The sequence below is a fragment of the Colias croceus genome, chromosome 6 (assembly GCF_905220415.1).
Source record: "Colias croceus chromosome 6, ilColCroc2.1".
In the NCBI taxonomy this organism is placed as follows: Eukaryota; Metazoa; Arthropoda; class Insecta; order Lepidoptera; family Pieridae; genus Colias; species Colias croceus.
This window is the reverse complement of record NC_059542.1, coordinates 4,631,969-4,658,186: the sequence shown is the minus strand read 5'-3', so window position 1 is coordinate 4,658,186 and position 26,218 is coordinate 4,631,969. Positions and strand designations below refer to the sequence as shown.

The 26,218-nt window shown below is 31.6% G+C and overlaps 1 protein-coding gene across 1 annotated transcript in view; it reads right to left on the bottom strand.

Annotated features, from left to right (window-relative positions):
* Nucleotides 1–305: 305 nt before the first annotated feature.
* LOC123692351 overlaps nucleotides 306–26,218 on the bottom strand; it is a 42,654-nt gene continuing 16,741 nt past the window's right edge. The window contains exons 2-9 of the mRNA XM_045637089.1: nucleotides 24,990–25,233; nucleotides 19,687–19,895; nucleotides 14,883–15,018; nucleotides 10,359–10,492; nucleotides 9,680–9,991; nucleotides 8,424–8,547; nucleotides 7,063–7,126; nucleotides 306–921 (exon numbers count right to left, since the gene is read on the bottom strand). Coding sequence (XP_045493045.1) covers nucleotides 882–921; nucleotides 7,063–7,126; nucleotides 8,424–8,547; nucleotides 9,680–9,991; nucleotides 10,359–10,492; nucleotides 14,883–15,018; nucleotides 19,687–19,895; nucleotides 24,990–25,032 — 1,062 coding nt within the window. The 5' untranslated portion in view covers nucleotides 25,033–25,233 and the 3' untranslated portion in view covers nucleotides 306–881. The remainder of the gene's footprint in view (nucleotides 922–7,062; nucleotides 7,127–8,423; nucleotides 8,548–9,679; nucleotides 9,992–10,358; nucleotides 10,493–14,882; nucleotides 15,019–19,686; nucleotides 19,896–24,989; nucleotides 25,234–26,218) is intronic.

Here is a 26,218-nt window from a genome sequence, read left to right as displayed (position 1 = left end):
AGCTAAAAGAAGATATAATTATTAAATATTACCTCTGGAAATAATTGAATTTGAACAAAATAGTTTCTTCAATATAATTCTCCTCTTTTTTCCTATAATTAAAGAAACTAATACTGCTCGACGTGTCCTGAGTAGTGTCGAACTATCAATCGTAAATGAGCTCTCTGGGAGCAATAAAGGTAAAAGTTACTTAGAAAATGGTTAATTTGTGGCTTGAGAAAAAAGTTTGCTTTAACAAGAGGACTAAGTAAAATGACATGAGATGCATTAGTGTCTAACAAGGTTGGTTGTAAATAAAAGAATTGTGAAAAACAGAGAGTTTTATTATACTTATAAATTACAATAACAATTAATAGTTACATAGAGGATGTGAAGCACAACATCACTATTTCCTTACACGATCTATTATTATACTAATTATTATATACAAGTATAAAATTCACTACTTTCAAATAAAAATACTTACAGATAAAAATTATATACCTGCACAATTTGATTGTATATTACACAACTAACACCAAAATACTATCGATTATAGTTAAAATTAAATTTTCACCACATTAAATTTAATTTACATGTTTATACTCACTTCGTGTTACATACTACATACATACATAATATATTAAGTGAAGTGAGGACAATAGATAGTTAATTCTCTCATTTTACAACACGAGAGTATTTATTAAATATCACATTTTGTACAAATCTTGACTACAAAATAGAAATAAAGTATACACTGAAATTAATTTTCACCACTTTTGTAACAGATTGTAGATAGGTATATTTTCACAATACAGTAGAAATAAAAATTATATTTTATGTCAACTACAAATTTGGATTCATAAATGGTTTTATTAAAAAAGTCTAACACTGATTGAAATTTAAAAATACTTTCTAGAGTCTTTCCACATTTCTCTCCACCTGCAAGAAAAATAAATACTTTGAGACATAAATTAGATTTAAAAAATAGACGATTATTTGATCACTTCTACTTTTGATCCTTTTACTTTTCCAATAATATTGAAAAGTTAATTCAAAAGATTTAAGAAAGGATAATAGAAAATAAAATCTAGAGAAGTATTTCAGACAATTCAAGCTTTTACGAGAAACATCGATTTCGACTCCATCTAATTAAAAAATGCTCGACTTGGCGACTTTTATGCACAGCGAAGCATTTCAAGATTCTTAATTCAGCAGAGTAAATATATCTTTGTAAAGACAAAGAGCTGATTTGGCTCTGCCTAAAATTTTAATATATAAATAGTATCTACAAATAAGAGTTATTTTAAACGACTTAACTTACTTTACCTTCTTAATGAGTACATATCGAGTTTCTTCGTACATACTCGTATTACTTTGTATTGTGTACAGATTTTTAATTATTTTTATATATTTTAATGACTTAAACCAATAACAAGTAGACTTATCGCATGTACATAAGTGCTAGTAGTAACTAGTAAGTATATTTAAATATTAGCAAAATTGTTTATTCCACACAACTCAACACTTAGAGCAGGCTCCAAGGAGATGTTCGTTTGCAAAAATAGCGGACCTAAATCTGACTTCTGATATATATTGTATAGATCCCAGACATCCTATAGACAGATGTTGCCAACCAGTTTTGTGGTCCCCCCACCCCGGTAATTAAATATGGCATACAAAGAAAAACATAAAAAATTCCAAAACATGCCGTGTGGGTATCAAATGAAAGAGCTTATTGAGTAGATCACGAATATATAGCATACTATAACATTTCTTACACTTTATCTAAGATTTTTTAGAAAATTTACGAAAATGCTCCATTTTTGAGTTAACTTTAACCCCTCAGCTGTCGCGGCGCGCCGCCTCAAAAAGGTGCTGTCTGTCGGGCAAATTCGAGCTTTCGGCGCTGATTTGCCGATTTTTTTCGATATTAAAATTTGTGATATAAACTTTAACCTGTGAGACTCTTGTAAATTTTGATGCTAACTAGATAACCAAACTTTATATTAGTTACCTTACTTACTCCCTGGCATGCTTATTTTACTTATTAGAAGCATTTTTTCCCACACATTTTGAATAAATGTTACATTGTAAAGAAAAATACTCATAAAAAAATAATATCAAGGTATTTTAGATTTTTATTTTTGTATTTTCATACTAGAATAGACAATCTTTTGAGTGAATATAACAAAAACATAGGTTTATTTAATAAAAATTCGAGAAAGTTGATTATGAATATCATCGTTTACGCATGAGCATAAGCGGGCGCGATCTCCAATCATGTTCATACAAATACAGACTTTACAGGGTGCTCCAAAATGACAACATTTCAAAATTTTTTGCTACTTGTTTTTATTTTTATTTTAATAAAAACTAGATAAAAACTAACAGTAATTTTTACTTTTTGGAAATATTTAGGTTTTTATTAATGTTTAAAAATCGTCTTATTCCTAAATGACGTTATTCTTATAGTGGGCTTTGTTCAAACGTCTGTATGTATAACGTCTCCACATGTCTAATTTATTTTCTCTTAAAATTTGCATTTAAGAAAATATTTTTTGTGGTAACAAATATCTATACATATAATAAATCTGTAGAAGGGTCAATTCTGTACATTGAAAATATTGAAAATATTAATAGCAGGGGGTGTTACTGGATCGATACCAAGCCCAAATATGTGATTAAAAAAATTATTGTCTGTCTGTCTGTCTGTATGTGAAGGCATCACGTGAAAACTAAGGTTTCGGTTTCGATGAAACTTGGTATAATTATACCTTATTATCCTGGGCGTAAAATAGGATACTTTTTATCCCGGAAAAATACGTAGAAAAAATCTTAATTTTTTCCGTGCGGACGGAGTCGCGGGCGGAAGCTAGTAATCGTATAATATGAAATGTTGTCCAACTACAAATCGAAAGGCACTGTATCCATTCAGAAAAATGTCTAAGCTGTACAAATGTGAAATCTACATTTAATTATACCATAACTTAATTATAAACCGTTACATTTAATTTATAAATCAAAAATTTACGGAAATTTGAGTTTGAAACATTTTTTATAAAATACAGCTTATGTAAAGGATAAAAATCAATAAACAAACATATAAATGATATTATACATCTAAATGTTATACTTATCATTCTAAAAATCAACAAATAATAGGAATCAGAAAACATACTAAATGAAAATCATTATATTATGTCCCTAGTTGTATAGAAGAAAGAATCGTATCATATTATTGTTTTATTAAAAAAATGAACGTTATGTCTTAATAAAATTAACGCTCCCAATCCTATTTATGCTACTACCTACTTAGCCACGCGTTACTCAAATAATTTTGTCCGTGGACTAAATTAGCTTATGAGTAAATAAATAGTACAGAGATTCTTAAAAAAATATCAATCATCTAACGGATTGAAATAATAGGTAAGTACTTAAATAAATTTTATTTAACTGATAGCACTATAAAAAATTGTTATGAAGCTTTGTGTCTGTACTATTTATATACTCATGTGGTTGTAATGTGTGTTGTTGACGCCAACATTGGCCAATTAAAAGGAATATTTGCAACTTAGCACAAATAACGTCGAACAGAACGAACTTGTTCATTATTTCTTGTAATATATCGAACACAACGACCGCCTTGAGACGACGATTTATTACCACGAGGTTCCACTTGAATTTGATCAGGAAAGTGATGAAAGCTATCCAATCTAGTTTTTATTTTACTTCAATACATGCAGTATTTCCAAGCATATTGTAATTAAGATATAAACTAATCGGTAAAATTGTATTAAAATCGGTTCAGTAGTTTAGTCCTAACTACTAAGTCCGTAGTACACAAACGGCATGGAACTTAAAAATATTTTGATTGGAATAAAATAAAACGTAATGTGTAGAATTTCATGAAGAATCCTGGTATCAGGAATTAAAAGCTGCAAATTCCCAGACACTGATCGTGTAAGTATTATTATCTGTTCATTTGACAAAGTATACAGCGTTATATTTTCTTGATTTCAAATACTGTTACGTCCTATTGTTAAAGTAAGCCTTGGAGTGTCTTGTCTTCCATTGCCACAAGGATCGTTGTTCCATTTGAATTCTCTTTTATTGATACTCAAATGCTTACGAATCGGAAAAAGGTAATCCTATCAAATAGTTACTTAGATATTTTTATCTTCAAATGAAAATTAAAATATCAAGGTGGAAGTTTATTTAGTGTTACCTAACAAATAAGTAATTATTGATTATGTGGTTTTAGACAGCAATGTGATATCTTCAAATAAAAAAATTGCATTCTTCTTCTGGGTAATAGAAGCAGTTTTGACACCAAAAATACAATAATTGTTATCGCTAGTCATTTACAAAATGAGAGGATAGATTTATATTTTCAGGCGTACTGCAAATGATGCATTTAATTCGTTTTATTAAATCTGTAATGTTCCAAGGCTATTTAAAGTCATGAATGCAAAAAAATAATCGTCTTCAGACAGCGATCTACATCTATAACGTTCTGCCTACGAATGTACTACATATAGTACATAAGAATAAAAAACTCGCACACCGAGGGCTCCGAACAAACCAATTTTTTATTATGTTGTAACTCTAAAATTTTATGATTTTCGAAATTATTCCTCAATCTGCGCTATAAGAGCTTATTTTACCCCAATTTCAAAACTCTACGTACACGGGAAGTACCCTGTAGGTGTCGATTCCCTTGCTAATGTCGAAATTTGCGAAAATTTGCATCATAAACGGCTGTATCTTTTGATTGCGTTGGTTTATAAGTTTGATTTTTTCGCAGCTTCAATCGACTCAAGTAATCAATATAAATTTCAGTTAAATGTCACATTACGCGCTCCTTATAAAATGGGTCTTGACAGACAGACAGACAGATGGGCAGATGGGATGGACAGACGTAATCTTATTAGGGTTCTGGACCCTTAAAAACCAAACCCTTTGGGATGCAGCCGTTAATACTGCAATTTTTAACAAATTTTGACATTTGCAAGGCAATCAAAACCGACAGGGTACTTCACAAGTACATAAAATCTTTAAATTTGGTAAAAAGCAATGTTTTATAAAAACAGATATAAGAATAATTGCAAAGAACATGATTTTTTAATTGCCATTTACAAATAAAAAAAGTACTTAATAATTTTAACTTTCAACTAATATGAACGCCTACGTGTATTAACTTGATATTCACATTTAAAACTCAGATTTACAATTTAAAAGATACCTACAGCATAATAAAAAAAATAAGTTTGTACGAAGCCCTCGGTGCGCGAGTCCGACTCGCACTTGGCCGGCTTTTTATTTTTTCTGAAACTTAAGGTTCCTCAATAAATAATAATATGTTGTATTTGTATGAAGGTAAGAATATGTTGTACAATTAAAGTGTTAAATTTCTTTTTGAGTTTGTCCTACACAAATTACATAGTATCACTTTGTCCTATATATAGGTCATAGTGAAAACCATTGTTCCCTTGTTCATTGTTGTTTGTAGGTTTTTTTACTATTTTTCCAGCATATATACACTTCTAACCATAATATACTAAAACTAAAAGAATTAAGAAAGAAAATGTGTCTCTGGAATTTTTTCGTAAGCAGGTTACGGACTATAATTTTTGAAGTTGATTATGTATATCGTTTTTAACCTGAGGACAATTATAAATACCACAAAAACGATACCTTTCAATATAAACAAAACATATTATCATGTACATTTTATTTTGTATGAAAATGAAAAATTTAATTGAAGACGAAATTTAAAAAATAGTGACGTTGAATTTGTGAACATCCTGTATGCGGATTTTACGGGGAAATTATTGTCGGTTTTGATTTGAAAACGAAATATCTCTAAAATGGAACACAGTATCAAATTTTGAATTATATCATTAAAATCTTCATAAAATTTCTCGTAAAATGATGTAAAGAACAAATACAATATGTAAAAAAAAATATGATTTACCAGGGGTCAAAAACTAAGCAACGTACAGTTAAGTGATAGATACATATTTGAAACCATTATTTATGGTATAATTGTTGGTAATTTTCATTATTTCGGCACATAAACATTAGGTTATATAGTCAATAATAATAAAAAGACCAATAAATAATTACCGTTTTTCAACTTTCCGCAAAATTTTACATTTTGTAAAACTTTAAAAGTTAAAAGTTACTCGACTAAAGTATGACATAATTACTGTTATATTTCGAATATTTATCGGTCAAATTATTATTGGATGGACTTTAAATATTCAGTAATTCATAAGCTATCAACTAAATAGTCGTTTATGCAGATTTGAACTATATTTGCGTTACAATGAGCCAATTTCCAACCGGCGGTGATTTGGCACAGATCTGTGCCCCGACAGACTACGGGTACAAAATTTTTGGCACAGATCTGTGTTCCGACAGACGAGGGTTTAAACCACTATAGATTGAAAACTCATGAATATATTTTTTTAATTATTATTTTAAATAATTAACAATAGTCCATTGGTTGGCAACATCTGTCTATAGGATGTCTGGGATCTATACAATATATATCAGAAGTCAGATTTAGGTCCGCTATTTTTGCAAACGAAACTCCACTGAGAGTCCGGTCCAACTATCTATTCTTAAGATTTTCTCTAATAAAATGACAAGAGACAGTTCTTAAATTCTGTGATTCTAAAACTCAACTAAACGACGTATTTGATATTATTCTGTACTATTAGCTAACAAAATAAACACTCGCAGTAACTGGTGTGGAGTAATCCTTACTTATTGATACAGCCGTACCTACGCCTCAATTTACGCGGCTTTCCTATTGTACTCAGAAATGTTTCTCTTTGTGAAACATCGAAACTATTGGAAGTGCGGGAGGCTTTCACGGTCCATCGCTCTCGAGTTTTTGTTTCTATTTAATGCAAGAAACAGCTTACAGTTTGTTCCTTCAAATAAACGTTCAAATAAATCATTCTGTGTGGGTAAAGCTACGCTACTACTACTATAGCGTACACTAATATACGCGTATACTAATATACGCGTATACTAATATACGCGTAGTCATCAATTCTTAAATATACTTACTGGTATAAAAATAATAAAGCATTCACTTCTAAGAAGATGCTTAATTTGGGTAATGGGCGGGCACCTGAAAAATATACAAACATATAAAATATTCACATTCCTGGAAAATGTTATGAAAATATTATAAAAATAACAGTTATTTACATATGAAACGACGAATATATATTTTTGTAATAGAAAATATATTGCAAAGAATAATGAAGATTGCTGCAAAGATATTTAAGACATATTATATGGTGAATAAATATTTCAAATACCAATTACTTAAAAAAAAGCCCTTTTTCTGTTAGGATAGTATGAAGGTCACGTTATCGCTTGCGTAGCCTGAACGAAATCCGCTCATGAAATTATAGGGGCGGAGTACGCAAATTTGAACATCAGCATTTCCCTCATTCAAGAGGATTAGGATTGATTTCATTGGTTTATGAGCACTTTAATATTACCCCTTCTGTGTAAAACGAACGGAAAATCGTTTGAGCTGAATTGAGATTCATTCTCGGTTTCGCTAAGCAATTTTAAAACAAGATTGAAGCGATGATGCAGTTGTAAACAGTCATTACATCCGCTTTGAAGTTTAACTAGAATGAACTTTATTCAAGTGTGTCGATCTGTTCACTGAAGATGTTTATAGATTCGTGTATGCAATTACCTACGCGAATTCGAAAATTACAACTCTCGTATGGCTGGCGAAAGGTGAAATTTTATTCAAAGGATATTAAGTTTAAATATAGGTCAGAAGTGTCGTGTGTGTAAATATGTCCATATTTTTCCGTAAATTTAAACTTTATACGTTAATATATAAAACATGCTTTAGCTTTAGCAGACAAATATGTAAAATAGGTAGGTAGTCTTTTTAAAAAATAAATATGAAAAAACACTTTATCGATAATTTATATGGCACTAGTTATATACAATATAATTCTGGTTGTAAATTTTAAATATTTCGTGCATTTGGTGCAAATATCTTGAAACGCCTTTAAATCATCGTGATACCATTGCGTTGCTGGTATAATGCCAAAAAGTGTAAAAATATACCTATTAAAAATGTATTGTTAAATCTTTCTACTTACTATCTTCTTATATTCTTTATTATTATCTACAAGAAAATCGAGCATTATTACTAATAAATTTATTTATAACAGAATAAAGTGAATATATGTTTATTCAATTGTTCTCAAAGGCTTCGGACGTTAACAAGAATAGTGATAAAATTGATATATAAATGGGAAACCTATTTCTCAAATTGCCTTTGTTACACAACTCGCCTGGCTGTTCTTAGGTACTCACACGAGCTGATAATAAAGTGCATAATGTACACAGCATTAAGTTAGTGGAAATAACCGCCGATAACAATATCATACCAGAATTGGAGTCTCGACTGCCCATTACCGGCGCAATCTGCGGCCGCTCCTCGTCCAGAATCAGCACAGCGCTGCCAGACCATACCGACAGTATCCGCGCCACACAAGTCACATTCAAACGACCCTGCCATTAAATGTGATTTGATTACGAATTGTAAATGAAACGATTCGAAACGTTACTGCGAGCCTGAGCGCTCGGGACTCGAGAGTACATTACCGTGTAAATCGCTGCCAATCCAAAGATAATTTGCACATTTTAGCGCCTGACGGAATTAGAAGGATACTGTATTTGTAATTATAATATGTGCGGCGTAATTACTGCAATTTGATTATCCTATTACGTCGCATATAGATCTCAAGAACCTTGGTACTAGGATTGTTATTACATGTCCTTAAATTCCACTATAGTCTCTATTGTGTAGAAATTAACAATAGCATTTATCTGCAGAATTCAAATGAGTTCAAATCACATCTAAATTCCGTTACATATAAAATGTTAAAGCTTATGGGAATTGGGAATTGACATTTTGAATTAATTCATTGTGAAATGTAGATTGTTAGAGTTTGTTAGTTCCCGTCTCATTCTATCGATCGGCTTGAGAATTGTACTCTTTGTAAACACCCGCCCCAGCTATCTGCCTCTTACCAAGAAATGCCATAATTTATTTAAACTAAAAATAAAATCAAACACTCTAAAATGTTTTATTTATCTGCTTAATAATTTTTATAGCTCTCGTATAAAACTTCGTATTAAATATAAATTATTTTATATGACCGACATTTTACTGTGTTATTTTAGAATCAAAATAACTGAAGATTTTTGCTACAAGTTCTACTCCAGAATTCCGTTTTTGCGTTATGGCGCCATTATAACATATTCAGCAAGGCAAATGAAATTATATATTCTTTTGAAAAAGCATAAACACTTTGAATGAAACGTTAATGGTAGATATGTTTTATATCCGCGTATAATAAGACAACAAGAGCAAAAATTTTACTCCAGCGTCATTAAAATGTGTTCCCAGTGTATATTATTTTTATAACGTGTTTCAAAATGTTTTCCCAGTAGGTACCTAGCCCTCGTTAAGCGCTCTGTTATTGTTTGTAATATTCGTTTCCTAAGAATTGTATAATTTAATTTATTCTTTACTAACTTAAGTTAACTATTTTTAATCGTATCAATAAAAATAACACAAGTTTTCAGAAGAGAACATAAACATAATAAACGTAAATTATAGGTAAATAATTTAACTCACTTTGTGAAAATGTGACGATTGTACTCTCATAACGAGCTGGCTGAAGGAAGATGTCTTATTTGATTTCTCCTCTTCAAAGGATGTATTTCTACTTGTATCAAATTTGGGTGTAGCTGTAGTACTCTCATATCTTTGTCTCTCAGCTATGTTCACATTGATATTTGGTTCTTGAGTTACAGTATCTTCATACCCGGTGAAGGTGTCCCAAGGACTGAATATAATTCTATTAGCGTCTTCTAATGACGCGTCACTTATAACATTTTGCTTCCGATGATAGGACATATCCGGAGGAGGAATATCAAGACCCTTTACCTATTTAAAAGATGATAATATAGTTAATAACAATGATAGTTCAGTTTACGCTTAAATCATAAACAAGGGAAAATTCAAATTAAGCAATAATTAGTTAACTGTAATAAAATACAGATTAATATAATTAGTACAAGTATAGTTAATGAAAGAAATCGTTTACATAATAATATAACAAATACATTACCGCGTTAACATATTTTTCAATCTATTAATTAACTATACCATAAAATGATGATAGCCAATTAGCTCTATTTGCATAAACGAAGTCCATTATAATTCTAAGCCAACAAGTGGACGCGTAATTCCACTGCAATGCGATCTAGTAATTTTAAAGTTAAATGCAATTACATATAAGGCTAGTTAATACCTCATAACCATTTAGAAGCCACGTGAGGTTGGCAGGCGGATCGGCCGGTGGAGAGGTGCAATTCGCACGTAACATATCCCCTACGGAGTACCAGCTCTTTTGTGCTCGAATTATTGGCTCCGTCTCGGGCAATTCTGCGGAATAAAACCTAGCTATAAACTTATCCTTGGACGTACTTTTGGTGTGTATATCCGATTTTCTCTTTTACTCAAAATTTTTTTATAACGTGGGATAATAGATAATATTGTATTTGTCCTGGCTTTTAAGAATGAAAAACTATGTAAGTATGGAAATTTTAATGAAGGTATTCTGATTCGAATAAGTCAAAAAACGACGAAATAAACTTCGTTAATTTCTAAGGTTAATAATTTATATTCGTAAAGGAGAATGCCCATTTTTGGTACTGGTTTTTCTCATGCATCAAGACAACAATATATTAAAAAAAATCTCGGCAATTTAGAGGCCTTCTTACCATCGGAAAATATATTTTGAACAGGGAATGTTTTGTAAAATCTAATAAGACATGTAATTGTTTAGATCCGTTATTATAGATTTAGTGTCCATTACCGTTTACATTTTTGGTACAGGTTTTTTTCTCATGCATCAAGATAAAAATACTATTAAAAAAAATCTCGGCAATTTAGAGGCCTTCTTACTATCGGAAAATATATTTTAAACCAGGGAATGTTTTGTAAAATCTAATAAGACATGTAATTGTTTAGATCCGTTACCATAGATTTAGTATCCATTACTGGTTACCACGGTAACCAAGCGGTAACTATTATGACATTTACTATGGTAAATAGCTAATATTGTTTTCATTGAATTACAAAAAAATCAATTAACATAAAATCACTCTGTAAGGTATTGTTTATACACTGTAGGTTGTTTTAACATATATAATAGTGAAGTAAAATAATATAAATATATATAAAAAATATTATTATGACATAGCTTGTAAGATAGCTTGGAAGGTAACCAGTTATTTCTTATTTGTTTCTTTCTTCGAATATGTAGTGAAAAAATGATTCAAACAACAACAACAATATGTAAACTGAATAAAAACTCTATTGGCATTTTTTAAATATATATTTAGGTTTTCTTGAAATCCGTCCCGGAAGATTTCTGGTGCCTACCTACACTAGCCGATGAACACATAGACTTTGTCTGAAAGCATAAGCGCTACGCATAGATTAAATATTATGTTAAACGAAAAATAGCCTTCAGACGATAAAATACTACCTAAATCACACATAAACCTAACTAAATCGGGTTCATTTAAGTTTTGAGGTTAATTCACATTTTTCTCAATATCTTGAAAACCCCTGTTTTTATCACAAAAAAATGTATTGGTAAAAATCTTTTGAATATCGAAGAACCCTCCAAAACCACTCTGGCATTGACGCAACACTATACTGTGGTCCATACTTTCATGGGCATTCTCCTTTAATTTATTATTATTGTTAATAAAGAATTAAACAACAACATGTAAAACAAAAAACAAACGCGGAACAAAAGTTGGGTTGTTGCGTGGAAAATTTCAAAACATATTTATCAAATCCCTAACAAGGAATATAACAAAACCGAATGCGCGCTGTTGCAAATTGACAGGTCGTGGAAAAGCGTCAACATGAAAGGCAAAAGAAAAAACTTTGATCGCCATAAATCATCGAAAGAGGTTGCACGCGTACAGCGCTATTCTGCGAACGCCAGCCGTGCATATTCATCCTTTATAATCGTTCATCGCGTTTCGTGGGAAATTTTTGTAGGTGCATTAAATCGTCAAACAGGCAGGATGACAGAACTAAAACTCGACGCTTTGTTTGCTTGAAGCTTTCGCTCCCCGTTTCAGAACCGCCGTGGAAAGTTTTAAGTGTTTACATTCCTGTTCTGACGCTTTTTGCCAATTCTACTTAATGGGGACGCGGGGTTCTCGCGCTACGTTTAATTTGGAGCTGTTTAAGTGTTTCAATAGGACGCCATTGGATTGTTATATGAACGTGGAAGTCCTTGTTAGACAGAGGCATCGTTTTACGTCGTTAGAGTATTATCTTAAAATAGCGCAGTAAGATTCTCTTCACTGAAGTTGTTTTTAAACAATGGTGGAAAATGTTTAAATCCAAAATTTTTAATTCGTTCGTCGTTATAAATTTAAAACTCATTATTTTTACAAGAAATAATAATAATAATCTTTATTTATTTCTTCCTTTTACAATACATATTATACATACAGGCAACATATACAAGGTGTAGAAAGCTGGTGCCTGTGGTAGGTGTAAAACCTGTAATACAGGTCACCAGGTCTCCACTACTCGGATGAACAGAACATTATAATTAAGCCAAAGAAAGAAACTATGTAGCTTAAAATAAAACACCTGAACCTAATAGCCTTATAGCATTCAAAAGCTTTATAATTGAGAAAAATCTTTTAAAATATTGGCAAAAAGACGAGGGTTCGAAGAAGAGGGTTCGAATCTCGCCTCATGATCGAATTTGTTCTATATATTTCTCAACACCTGAACCTGTATAAAGCAAATTAACCGGATTATAGCACAAATAATTAATTAGTGTCGTAATACCAAGGAACAGAAACCTACACTAAGTGCTTCTAGCGCCTGAGTCTTTGGAAACGTATTAAATTGAACTTGTGTGTCACAGCGTCGTGTTGATTATACTTAGTTCAATTAACATTAATCACATTCTTGTTCGATATCTACTGAGTTATGCATGGCCTGTACTATACGACGAAGAGTTAATCCGTTAAGCATCTAATTGAATGCTCACATCAAGACGTGACGCTCCGACACTGATGAGTCAATTCATGCCTAATCATACATAAAAACCACAGTTAATAGTACTTAGTAAAAAATAACAGTCCCATATATCATCTTCTATAAGCTTCAAAGGCAATTAACATCAATCACAAAAGAAACTATGCGCTAATAAAGTTCTTATTTGTGCCATGATACAATGGAATCATATCATAATAATATAGAGGGCAGCCTTTTGTATGGTTTATTTATATACCTATTTTCGTATTCTACATTCGCATTACATCGTTTCTTTTTACGACAGTTTTTAGGACAAGCTATGTCAGACGTAACATCGACCCTTTATCGATCCCTATACATTATTAGCTTATATATCTGATGTATAAGTCATGACTCACATGAATATTTTACCAACGTTGAATTACTACTATTCTCCATTTCTGTGTTTTTATATTTATTATTTTAACATGGTCATTTCAAACTATTTTATTTATGCTTACATTTACTTATGGAGAACCCAGAACGTAGAAGACTTTTAGCTAATCTTTACCAAAATCCCTATAGCTGTGATATCTTTCAGAATAACATAAAGATCCATACATGTTTTTAAAACTCTTACTTATCAAATAAGTATTCATAGAAGAGTGATTCACTGTCATTCAAACATTTTCAAAGTGGAAATACAGTGTTTCTTTATTCAACATTTTAAGTCCTTCCTAAAAGACTGTTATCCAAAAGTTTAAAGCTTATCCATTACTAACTTGCCACCTAGATAACCTACTTCTGAACTTACTTAATGTAGGAAGCATATAATACTCTCGAATATTAGAGACGGTTACGTGAACGATTTTCTGAGAGCTAGGTACATTAAATGAAGTACCGATATATGTTATTTTGGTTTCGTCTTAAACCACACTAATACCTAAAAACACGTACGTGATTTTCCTTCATACGGCAGTTTCTATTCTCCAAGTTTAGTTTGTTATAATTTAGCTGGTTCGCACCTCGTTGTAAGCGATTTACTACACAATAATCATAAATTAAAGTAGATAATCCTTAATCAAACGTCCCTTGTGTTCTATTCCCGCATTTATTGCCCAACAATAGTTCTGATTTACGATTTAGGTTTGCACGAAGTCGCTACGATTGTTTAAATTATTTATACGACCATCGTAACGTTGTTATTAATCGAACTAAGTTTAAACAATGGGATACCGTAATAGCACTCGCAAATTTAACAGTTTATAACAGAATTTCATTTTGTAAGTTGAAATCGGCGCTCCAATCAATACGGACTTCATTCGCTATTAGTTTATCTAGTTCGGTTTCGTCAAGTAACTTTCAATTACTCAATTTAGTACCAATGTATCAGAGACCACGGTATTATATCATGATTTGTTCCAGTATTATGTACAAAATAAATTAATAAAAACGACATTGTTTGTAACGTAGTATGTTTATGATGAATATTTATAATTTCGATCAACATACCCGCAGTATGCGCACCAAAGATTGAATCAATATTTAAATTGGTCGCACGTTACAAAGAATGTTTTAATGACATGTTTCCCTCAAAATGTTTAATTGGCATTGTTATAAATCTTTTTGTTTTTAACGGAATAAATTCATTCATTTCGTATTAAATAAAACGTGATATTTTTATGGAAGTTTTAACGAATTCAATAAAAATATTTGGGTCACATTTCTATGAACGTTACTATTAAAAATAAAGTAATAAATAAATTTATCTTACCAACAACACGCATGTAAGCGCTTTTGTAGACGGTGTGGAAAAAAGGGGCATCAGCCGATACTTCGCAGCGGTACCGTCCAGTGAGGCCCTTTGTCGCCCCTCGCAGCACCACCTGCTGAGCTCCTGATCTGGATATCTGAGTAAAAAGTTACTAATTAGTCTATGTTCTAGTTCACTCTTTCGTAAAAACTTACATCTTTAAAATTGAATTAATTTACTCTTAACTATTTGCTTAAATTTGGTAATGAAATGAAATGAAATGAAATGAAATAATTTATTTGCAGGAATTGTGGTCTACAAGGTTTTACAATATATTACATTAAAGTCCGCACAATTCGCCAGCAGACTGGCATACAAATATTTATGTGTATTTAACTAACTAAAATACAATATATATTTAGATTAATTTTAAAATTTTACATTACAGTTATTATTATTATCTACCTTTTCTATCTTTAGTGTTTACAAGCAAAGAACTCATTTATATTATAAAAGCAATGAGATTGCAGCCACTTTTTTAATTTAAGTTTAAACAATTGCATGGGCAATTCCTTAAATGCTATTGGGATTTTATTATATATCTTCGCACTCATAACATGACTGTTTTTGCTACATAAAGCTGTGCGACAAATTGGAAGTTGCAATCTGTGAGGATCCCTGGTTGGGTACTGACTGTTTTGACAACTTTTAATGTACATATAGGGATGCTGTTTCACAAATATTCCAACCTCCAAGATGTATAAGGAAGTAAGTGTTAAAAGTCCGAGTCGCTTAAATAAGTCTCGACAACTTTCCAAGGGCCCTACTCCACATATTGCTCTGACACACCTTTTCTGAGCTATAAAAACTTTTTTTACGTTAGTAGAGTTGCCCCATAAAATAAGACCATACCGAAGCAACGATGAAACATAACCATGATATGCAATGATTGCCGCTCTCTCATCAATAATCTGTTTAATTCTTCTGAGGGCAAATACAAACTTATTTACACGGGTACAAACAGAATCCGTGTGAGCTTTCCAATTTAAGTGGTTGTCTAATGTGATACCTAAAAATACCGTTTCAGTAACTTCGTCAATACGTTGTCCATTATAAATTATGTCAAGGTTATGTCTAATGTTATGATAATTACAGAATTGCATTAGTTTTGTCTTTGTAATGTTAGGAGTTAAATTATTATATTTTAGCCATTCTGTTACATTTTTAATAGTCAAATAAATGTCTTCTTTGTAGGTGGTCAATTTGTTACAAGGTATGGTGATGGATACATCATCCGCGAACAGAGTACATTTATGTTCTGTAACGTTAGGAAGATCATTTATGTACAATAAGAACAGGAGAGGCCCGAGGATACTGCCTTGTGGCACTCCGTATTTATTATGTACGTATTGTGATCTTACCGACTTTTTTAACGAATTATTGTCTATATACGATATCTCTACACATTGCATACGGTTAGTCAAGTATGAGGTCAGCCACTTGTGCGCTGGACCTCTTATTCCGTACAGAAAACATTTGCTGAGTAGAAATTCATGGTCAACACAGTCAAATGCACAGCTCATATCAAAGAAGACTACAGATACCTCATTACGCCTATCAATGTTGTCAATAATATTTTTTGTCAATGTGTGAGTTGCGAGTGTGGTCGATTTACCTTGTTGAAATCCATTCTGTTCTTGTTTAATGATATTAAATTTACTTATAAATCGATTTAACCTGCTATACATAATTTTTTCATAAATCTTTGCTATTATTGGTATAAGGGTAATTGGTCTATAATTGACTAATTCCTGACGTTTGCCTTTTTTATGTATAGGTCTAATGACTGAATATTTGAGTCTATCAGGGAATATACCTTGTGTAAGAGATAAATTAAGCAGATGGACTAATACAGGACATATTACTTTAATACACATTTTAATAGTACATGTTGGTATATTGTCATATCCTACTGCTGCAGTATTATTCAAGGATTGTACAGCTTTATAAACATCGGATTCTATGCACGGAGATAAGAAAATAGAGGATTCGTTAGACACAATACTATACTTAGCAGAACCAGAACCATTAGCGGAGTTATGTCTATTGAAAAACGTATTGAATGCTTCTGCAATTTTAGCTGGTTCATTTATTACAATATCGTTTTGTGATATATATTCGATATTTTCAGACATGTTACTATTATTAATTTTATTTGATATTATATTCCATGTCGCTTTTGATTTATTTTTTGATTTATTTATATAATTACGGTTAATACATTTTTGAGAAGATACAATACACTTTCTTAAAACTCTTTCGTATTTTTTATAATTATTTCTGTTATTTTCAGATTTATTTAAGGTAAGTAATAAATAGGTAGGTATTACAAATAATAGAGTTCTTTTTCAGTCTTCTAAACTCTTTTTTACTCGAACATTATAGTGGTTTTATATGAACAAATAATCTTGCCCCGATTTATCTTTGGTAAAAGCTCGGTAAAGCTAAGGTGAGAACCTAGACTAAGGCTATGAGCATCAACGTGTGCGACATAACATTTATTACGTCTGCGAAATCATGTTACGAAGAACTGTGAGCACTTAACCGAACACAGCTGGAGCCGACCAAATTGAGCTAAAAGCCTCGATCCATCTTACGGCAAGTCACTACTAAGAGAGAATATCGAACTAAATCATACACGTTCTACAGACACCGTTTGACCCGATTTCAAGAAGCGCATCACTTAAAAGCATTTTGACTTACAACCCTCTACTTTCAAACTTTGAATATTCGTTATCTTTGGAAGGAGTTTTTAATGTATTACTTTGGCACAATATTATAGTGGTGATGGCGACGTGCCAACCGTTATGGTTTAACGTGTCTGACGTTTCTTAATTGATTTTTTTCACCCGCCCTCAACAGTTTAACACACTCGCAAGATGTTGAAATGCTGTTGACCTATATTAAAAAATTCAGTGCGCCAGTGGCTAGAGGTAAAAGACTAAACTAGAATAAAATACTGTGGACATGGAGCAAATAGCCTTATTAAATAAATTGAAGCTAATGTGTGTGTAATTTAGACTTGTTTGCTCATCTCTAATTTATCTTAAATTAGCCGTTTTAAGGTTTTAAACTACTTTCAAGTCATATCAAATAAAATGTGTGTTATATCTTTATCCTATAAAAAATGAATACACATTACCATTACAATAACGCATGTTCTAAAACTCTTGATTCACAATAAATTGCAGTTAAGCAAGCAATATAATTTTTCGAAAGAACCGTTATTACCTACATTGAAAGCTCCGTCACAAAATAATTTCCTGACTATCTCTTGTATTCTTAGTTCTAGGATTTAATCTAAATAATCGCAAGAATGACTTGCTCCTTCGAGACAATAAGCTTGCTTCCCACTCGAAACTTTTCATATTTTTACCACTTATTACTATAAGTTAGCGACAGATGTCAGTTCTTATATAATACAGTAGGTAACAATATTTTTTTTATCTTTAATCCTTTTGAGGGGGTTTGTCAATAATAATTGACAATGTCATCCCCGTAGAAACAAATTACATGATATTTAATTAATGCAAATAAATTAATTACTACCACATCAATATAGTTCGTTTAATATATAATTTTAAAGTAAGAAATTTAATAGTGAATAGGTTTTTCTGACTTGACTGTTCTGGTTTTTGACTGTTTTTCTCTTAATATTCGACTTACCTAACTGTAAATTTTTACTACAATAATATGTAAAAATAATAAATACCTAATATAGTTCAGGATACATCGCCCATTTTTGCAAGTGACTACTATCAAGCTGATTTTCCGTTTGTAGCTTTATTTTTATGAGACACCCAATAATTTCGTGTACGAAACTCTCGATTGTGGTAGCTAACAAAGATAACAAGGATACAATTTTTTGATTTGATGGTTCTCAAATATTTATTACGCAATTTGTAGGACAATATGTCTGTTGAATTATATAAACATTAACGAAGTGAAAACAAAAAAATCAGCTTGTTAGTAATTATTTATGATGACCTCGTTATCGATACACTTTGGAAAGGGGGACTCTTTGAACCAACCATAGATTTTGTAGGACAAATATTTTTTCGAATAATTTAGGTAATTATCTTGAGATTGAACAAAAAAAAATTCAGTTCTTAGTAATAAATATTTGAGAACCATCAAATCAAAAATTTTTATCCTTGTTATCTCTGTTAGCTACCACAATCGAGACTTTCGTACACGAAATTATTGGGCGTCTCATCAAAATAAAGCTACAAACGGAAAATTAGCTTGATAGTAGTCAATTGCAAAAATGGGCGATGTATCCTGAACTAATAACTATCGTTTGAAATTTAATTATTGTACCTCTATATAGTTGTGACATGTCTATATAGTTCATTGATCCGAGTTGAGTTAAAATTTCAAATACTTAGATTGACACGAGACGAAGGTCGAACTGATTTGAAATTAATAAATTATAAGCAGAACTTTTGGAAACTAATAATAATGTACCTATCCAATATAAAGTATCGTTTTAGAAATTTTCAATAACGTGAAAGTTTTAAATCCTCTGAAGCCTTAAAATCAAAGCAGAAAATATAAAGCCTTTTTTAAGTAAAATTATTATTTGCTGCTAGCAGTAATCAAAAAAGTATTAAAATTTCTAATTGAAAATGTCAACTCGATCCATGAACTCGATCTGAGTATAATGAAATGCTATACATAGAGCAGTAACAAAGTTCGTAGTTCGTAATTATTTACTCGTATAGAAACAAAAGCAATTAGTACATAGTATTATGTTTACACTTACATCAACACTAATTCCAGTTTGCGAGAAGACTCTCGTATTTGGTAGTTCTTTGGGCACGAATCTGAAGAATTCTTGCGCCCCGTGGTACCACTTGACGGTGTATAGGGCTTCTCCTGTGTCTAACGCCCAACGGCACCCTAATGTAGCACTGGACCCTACTCCAACTGCGTCTGGCACATTCAGCTGTATGTCGCGAAGACCAAGCACACCTGTTAAAAAATCGTTAAATTAGGAGTCAATAGGCGATTCTACAAAGAGAGAAGCAGCTTGGTCATGTGGACGTGGCTCAGTCAAGTTAAATTCTTGAGCTACCATTTTTTTCGGCAATTGCTTCACGACGCTCCTCGCCATGTGAACCGGGCTAATCAGAATCGGTTAACATGGAAACATAGCCATTGGATATATGTAGGCATTTCGGATAGTCCTTTAAGTCTTTAACAAAGGCAAACCCTTGTTTTTCAGAATAATACGCCTAAGCGATAATAACTGATGAAACGATGCAATGAAATTTTGTACAATAATACTAAATCTGAGTGATTTCCAAAAATGTACCTCTATGTTCGGCTCTACTGCATACGTCGAGCCGAACATGGAGGTACATTTTTTAATTAATTTATATGGGCAAGAAGCCTATATAAATTAGTTATAATATTACTCTATGTTCGATGCATATGTACTCTTTAAGTGAAATATGATACTTAGCCTTAGTATAAGCATGCACTTACACCAAGAGTATGTTTAACGAAACAGGGACAATGGCCGTGTCAAGAAGCGAAACTTATTATCTACGTTTAAAATTCATTTCGTACTTACTGGAACATGTTATTCTGGAAACTGTTATTTTAAACTTTAATTTTAATAATTTAAACGCGAAATGTGCAATTATTGTGTTGTTGTTTTTAATTGTGTCACTAATTGTCACACAAAAACATTAAAAAAAAATGTTTATCCTAACGACCATCTCACAACCTACAGTTACCTATTGCAAACGTAATAATGTAGAAATAAAGAAAAGTGATTTTACTATTTCAGAAACTAGTTTTATATTTATTAGATTCGGCCTCATTCTCTACAACAAACAAAGAATTATACTCAATAAACAGTAGGTACAGCAATTACCAGCTCCCGTTGGTTTATTCAAAACAAAAATAGTATGGAATGAAATGTTTGAATGTGGAATAATGTTTCGCCCTTAATTTTAAAAATTTATAAATTATCTAAAAACTTATTTTCTATTTATTTTTACTTAATCGATAGGTATAATAATAGCGCTACTCTTAACATTGTGTACAAAGCCATTATCCAGAAATATTTCAGCCATAATATAATAAGATGGAAATTGACATAATTTTACCAAATTATTTGCTATTTTTATAATGAAAAATTCTTGTGAAGGGCACTTTTTATCAACGAGTCTAAAGCAGGAAATCGTTATGTATAATAATATACCTTTCCCAAATAACTTTAGTCTTTATTACCTATATTGAATCGCGAAATGATATTTTGTGTAATTTTATCCAAATCAGTTAATTTGTAATCGCGTGATAAAAATAATAATTGTTAGTGAAATCATGCAGCAGATCTGTCATATTTTCTTCACCTTAAAAATAAAAACTACAATATTGCGTATTCCGAATAAAAACTCAATCAAAAACTATTAATTAACGCTTTCTACAAACCAATTCGCACAATTTTATTCTGTTTTCAGGTCGGGTCAATCTGTTAACAGTTTATCAAACAGAATCCCGAATTGACGCAAGTAATCAAATCTTAGCCTGAAGCCATACTAAAGGTGGTCGGAATACATAAATCAAGGGAAATGTACGTGATCGAATTGAAGATCAGCCCAATATACGATTCCCGACAAGAACTCATTATAATGTAACCAAATTCAATTTACTGTTCAAGCCACATCATAATATTTCATCTTGTGTGCCTGTTAATAAGCCCGTATTTAATCCGAAATTATTTGCTCGCAGCCATATGTTATGTGCGTAATAAGAATGAATGTGAATTAGCTTACTGTCACGTAGTTATTATACGTGAAGATAATTCATGTTTACAGTATTAGTCGACCATTTTGTTTAACATTTCTGCTCTTATTGATCACTGATTTTATCTATGGTATTATTATTTTCATATAAAATCACATTTATACGCTTTTTTTTCTAATAAATCTATCTCCAAAAGAATAGATTTTATAAAGCGCCATATATAATGGATTACAACTGACTAATATTAACCTAATAGCTTAAGTAATAGCTATCAGGCGCAGTAATTTACTTTAGAGAATTGCTGAGTTGTACGATAGTTTTTCACGACTGGGGACTCCTTGACCCGGGAGGGAGTGATGCTAATGCCTTCGAATGAGGCTTTATTTCTTTTTTTAATTGAGACCAAACTTCCTTCTTACATCTAATCATGGTTGGGGATCATCCATTAATCAGGGCCAAAAAATGGGAGGACTTTTGATAAATTACACCTGGGATTGGAGAATGTAATGAGAATCTGCATTTTTAACACACTTTTTTCAGAAATAAAGCAATATGCATTAAGTATAAAAAATTATCTTGGAAGCGGGGTGTATCTAATACCCCAGGAACGGTTAAAAAACTCTAAAAACAACACTTGATTAATGAACGACCGTCTCCGTTATTTTGGATACAAGTCTCTTTTACATTAAACAGATAGAGAGAAACAAGTCGAATAAATGTTATCTGGAAACGACTTTAGATGGGGCAATTTGGAGCTTTCTTAATCCGTATTTACAAACAAAATCGTCAGATGAACGCTTTATGGATATAGAATTACGACACAATTGGCGTCACAGCTATAAGAATTGTTAGTATTCAGGCCACTGTCCCAATTTTTTCCTTGTTATGTTATTAGGTAGTTAACATATATCTGGTTTAAAATATAATGCATAATATATATTTTAAAGATGGAGTTTACTGTTTCAAATTTTTTATTTGTGTTATATTTAAAACGTGTTTATAATGAATTTAAATGGTAATTATTGTGTTATTGTATTTTACTCCTTACAGAACATTATATAGTTAGATGTTAATAGGATATTCTTTAAATAATTCACAAAAGATTTTTAAAAAGTGAAAGTTAAGCTGTACAAATTAATTACGATTTTAAAAAACTGTTTTTTCAAAGAATAAAATAACAATGGATAATGAGATATAATTAAGGACACTAAAAATGAAAATTATTTACGGTTTAAAATTTAATTTCACCGCTTTGTCGAAGTTATTAATTTTACATTTAATAATAGCCATGTTTTGTTCAGTCTACAATTCTAAAACATGCATTCAACACTTTATCCTTAGATTAAGGATTGGTCTCCGCGCGCGCACTAGACCGCGCGCGGATCCATAATCTAAGACTTTATCATTATAATTAAATATATATCTCAAATGTTATAAAAGTGTTACCTATATAGCGTAATACATATTATAATAGTCAGAAAAAGTTCATTCAAATACTATTATTCCAATTTATTTCAAAATGATTTTACTTTTACTCAGTATGAGTACAATTATAAACATGAACCAAGTTGTGAAATGTATTTTTTAATTGGTGTTCTTTTTAACTTATAAAATAAAGTTCGATCCTAATAATGCAAACAGTTTCATTTAAATTGAATCGACCCCAAACTAACTACACAATATTCGAATTAATTAGTACGAAATACATAATTTAATAAGTTATTGTAAAGGTCTTTAAAATTTTAAAGTAAGATTTAATATTAAGAACGATGAATGTGATGAAAAAGGTTAATTAATATGAACAAGATAATTGTACTTCGTTAATTAAGTCCGTTTAATCAATAATTGCAATAAGATGCTTCTATGTTTGATATTATTATATTGAAATCATTTTTTATAATTGGTTCGATACATTCTTTAGTTTTTGTTAACAGTTTTCTGATTTTTATTTATCAGTTACCTAAATTTAAAAAAAAATCTAATAATATAAAATCTTCACTTTAACTCAAAGACAAATAAGGATGAATTTAATTTAACTATAGATAATTTAGCATTTATAAAATAGAAAAGGTACGCGCATAATGTGTTTCTTATCGATTTGAAATGGCCACCTAATATTAAATGTCTAAATTGCTCTGTATTTTGGTGTTACCCTTTCAGCAGATATGCCATAAAACGTTCGTAATGTAGCAATAACATCAACGTTTCTCCTAATGTTATAAACTTTTTCATTCAATTTGTTTGCATGCCTGACCCTTTCGCAATAAATCCCACCCGAAAATAGTTTTATGTCCGCAGGCTTCCGTTTCATCAACAAAACCACTGTCGTAATCTGGTTACTTAATTTCCAAATACATTTCTCTTAGCCGGCCATAAATGTCAAGCAGGCATATAATTCACTAAAACTTTCGTGAGGTTTTAGATTAAGGAATAATGTCGACAATTTGAATGTTCCGCGGAGAACTAACACTATACGTATACTATATGCGGGGTATTTCATTCTACGCACCAATAATTCACGTTAAGTTTTGCCCGAAGAATTGGCACTTTACAGGAAATTTCAAGGCCTCGCCGCATTCTGAGAATTCCAATAATCAGCTTTACTTAAGGGATTGGGTTCCAAACTCGATTGTATCCGGAGTGATTTTAATAATACATCAACCTGTATTCGATACGGGTAGATTACAGGATATAAAGTCACAACACATGTTTATCTACCGAATATATAAAGTTTTATAAGAAAACCAGTGTCTAAAAGCAACGTGATCAATTATTCAAAAATAATTCATAAAGTTAATATAAAACTACTAGCTTACCGCCCGCTGCTTCGCCCGCTTTGTCTAAAACCTAATAAATTATATACTAAAACCTTCCTCTTGAATCATTCTATCTATTAAAAAAACCGCATCAAAATTCGTTGCGTAGTTTTAAAAAAATGAAGCAAATATAGAACCTTCAATAGATTCTATATTTGCTTCATACAGCAAATATATCTAATTATTCAAAAGATAAAAAACCTCATTAAGTATGATCTTGCTATTAATAAAAGGTTTCCCTCTTGGTAACTGTGTAACACGGACCGGACTTACGCCCCGTAAGCCACGATAAATCTCCAACACACTATTAGTTACACCTACCACGTACATTCCCTAATTAAAAGAAAATAGACTGTAGATTGTAGAACATTATGTGATCTAGGCTTAAACTTTCATCCTGCCTTCATAATAGAACAGTTAACTTTGATATTTAAGTTGTCTTCTATAGATTAAATGAACTTTAGGTTAAGTGAAGTGAGTTATAGAAACTTACTTCCCACGAGCCACAATAGTATGGCGGTGAATTGTGAAGCCATTATGTTTTCGTGAGCGTCTCCTCACACGTCAAGTCGCGGGAACGTGTAGACAACTCCCGCGCGCCCTTCCTGTGCCCTCCTTCATTTTGGAAACGCCGAAACAAATATTGAATTCCTTCTCGTCATACTGAAATTGAGTTATTTGCTAGTCGTGCCGTCCGTGACCTGTCATAGCGCCTCTTTAAGTGATCATGTATGAATCTGTAACAATAAAAATGTCTATTTTAGGAAAATTGGGAACCTGTTCCTTGCAAAGTTATCATTATATTGTACCAGTTTTTATTTATTTGCATTGAAGTCATGGTTTCGTTTAAAAGATTTATAATTTTTAAAAATCTTTGTATTAGGAATGGATTGTGGACTTTGTGTTAAAGTGGGAAATAAAATATGACTTTTTTTAGTTACAGTTTTGTACTTTTTAATAAATGATACATACATATATATAGTGTTATAGATTAATTCCCAACTGGCAACCCGAACCGAGTGGGTGTTTATAAAAATGAGTTGAACAGCGGATTTGACACACTTTCCATTGGGCTCTCGGACGTAACGGTCGTTTTGGTTGTGCTTAGTTGTGTTAATAATTATTTTGAGACGATTATTATTTTATTGTTGAAAGTAGACATATAAAGTCATTTTGTGAGGAATAAAACCTTTCTAGGTTGAATTTAAAATCGTTAAGAATAGGTATACAACGCAGTTAAATGGTTAAGTGGTATATCAATCACAAAACCAGAAAAATAAAACAAATATCTACAGATACTATAACTTATTTCGATGAGAAACATAGTCGATTATTATCATCCGCACACATTAAGAAAACCGAAGTCTTTTCATTAAGCATATCGAAGACATCGGTGATTTATCGCCTCGCGAGACGCTCTATTCACGACGTGCGTTTTGTTGTCTCGAGATCGATTGGCTCCGTATAAAATACATTCGCCAATTGAATAGCGCACCCCAGCGCAATGTTTCAGAGAAAGCGACACTTTTTCAGAGGAACGGGAGGACTAATGGCTTCACGCGCTTGCCCCCGGCTTTCAATAAATGGTCACCCTCCTCGCCCCTACACGCCTAATCTATCCACCCGTCGTCGTGTTTTTTCCAATTTCAAGCGCTTAAGTGACGGATTTAAATAAATAATCTATTCCAATCTTTTATGAGATCTAAGAGGTTTCCTGAGTTT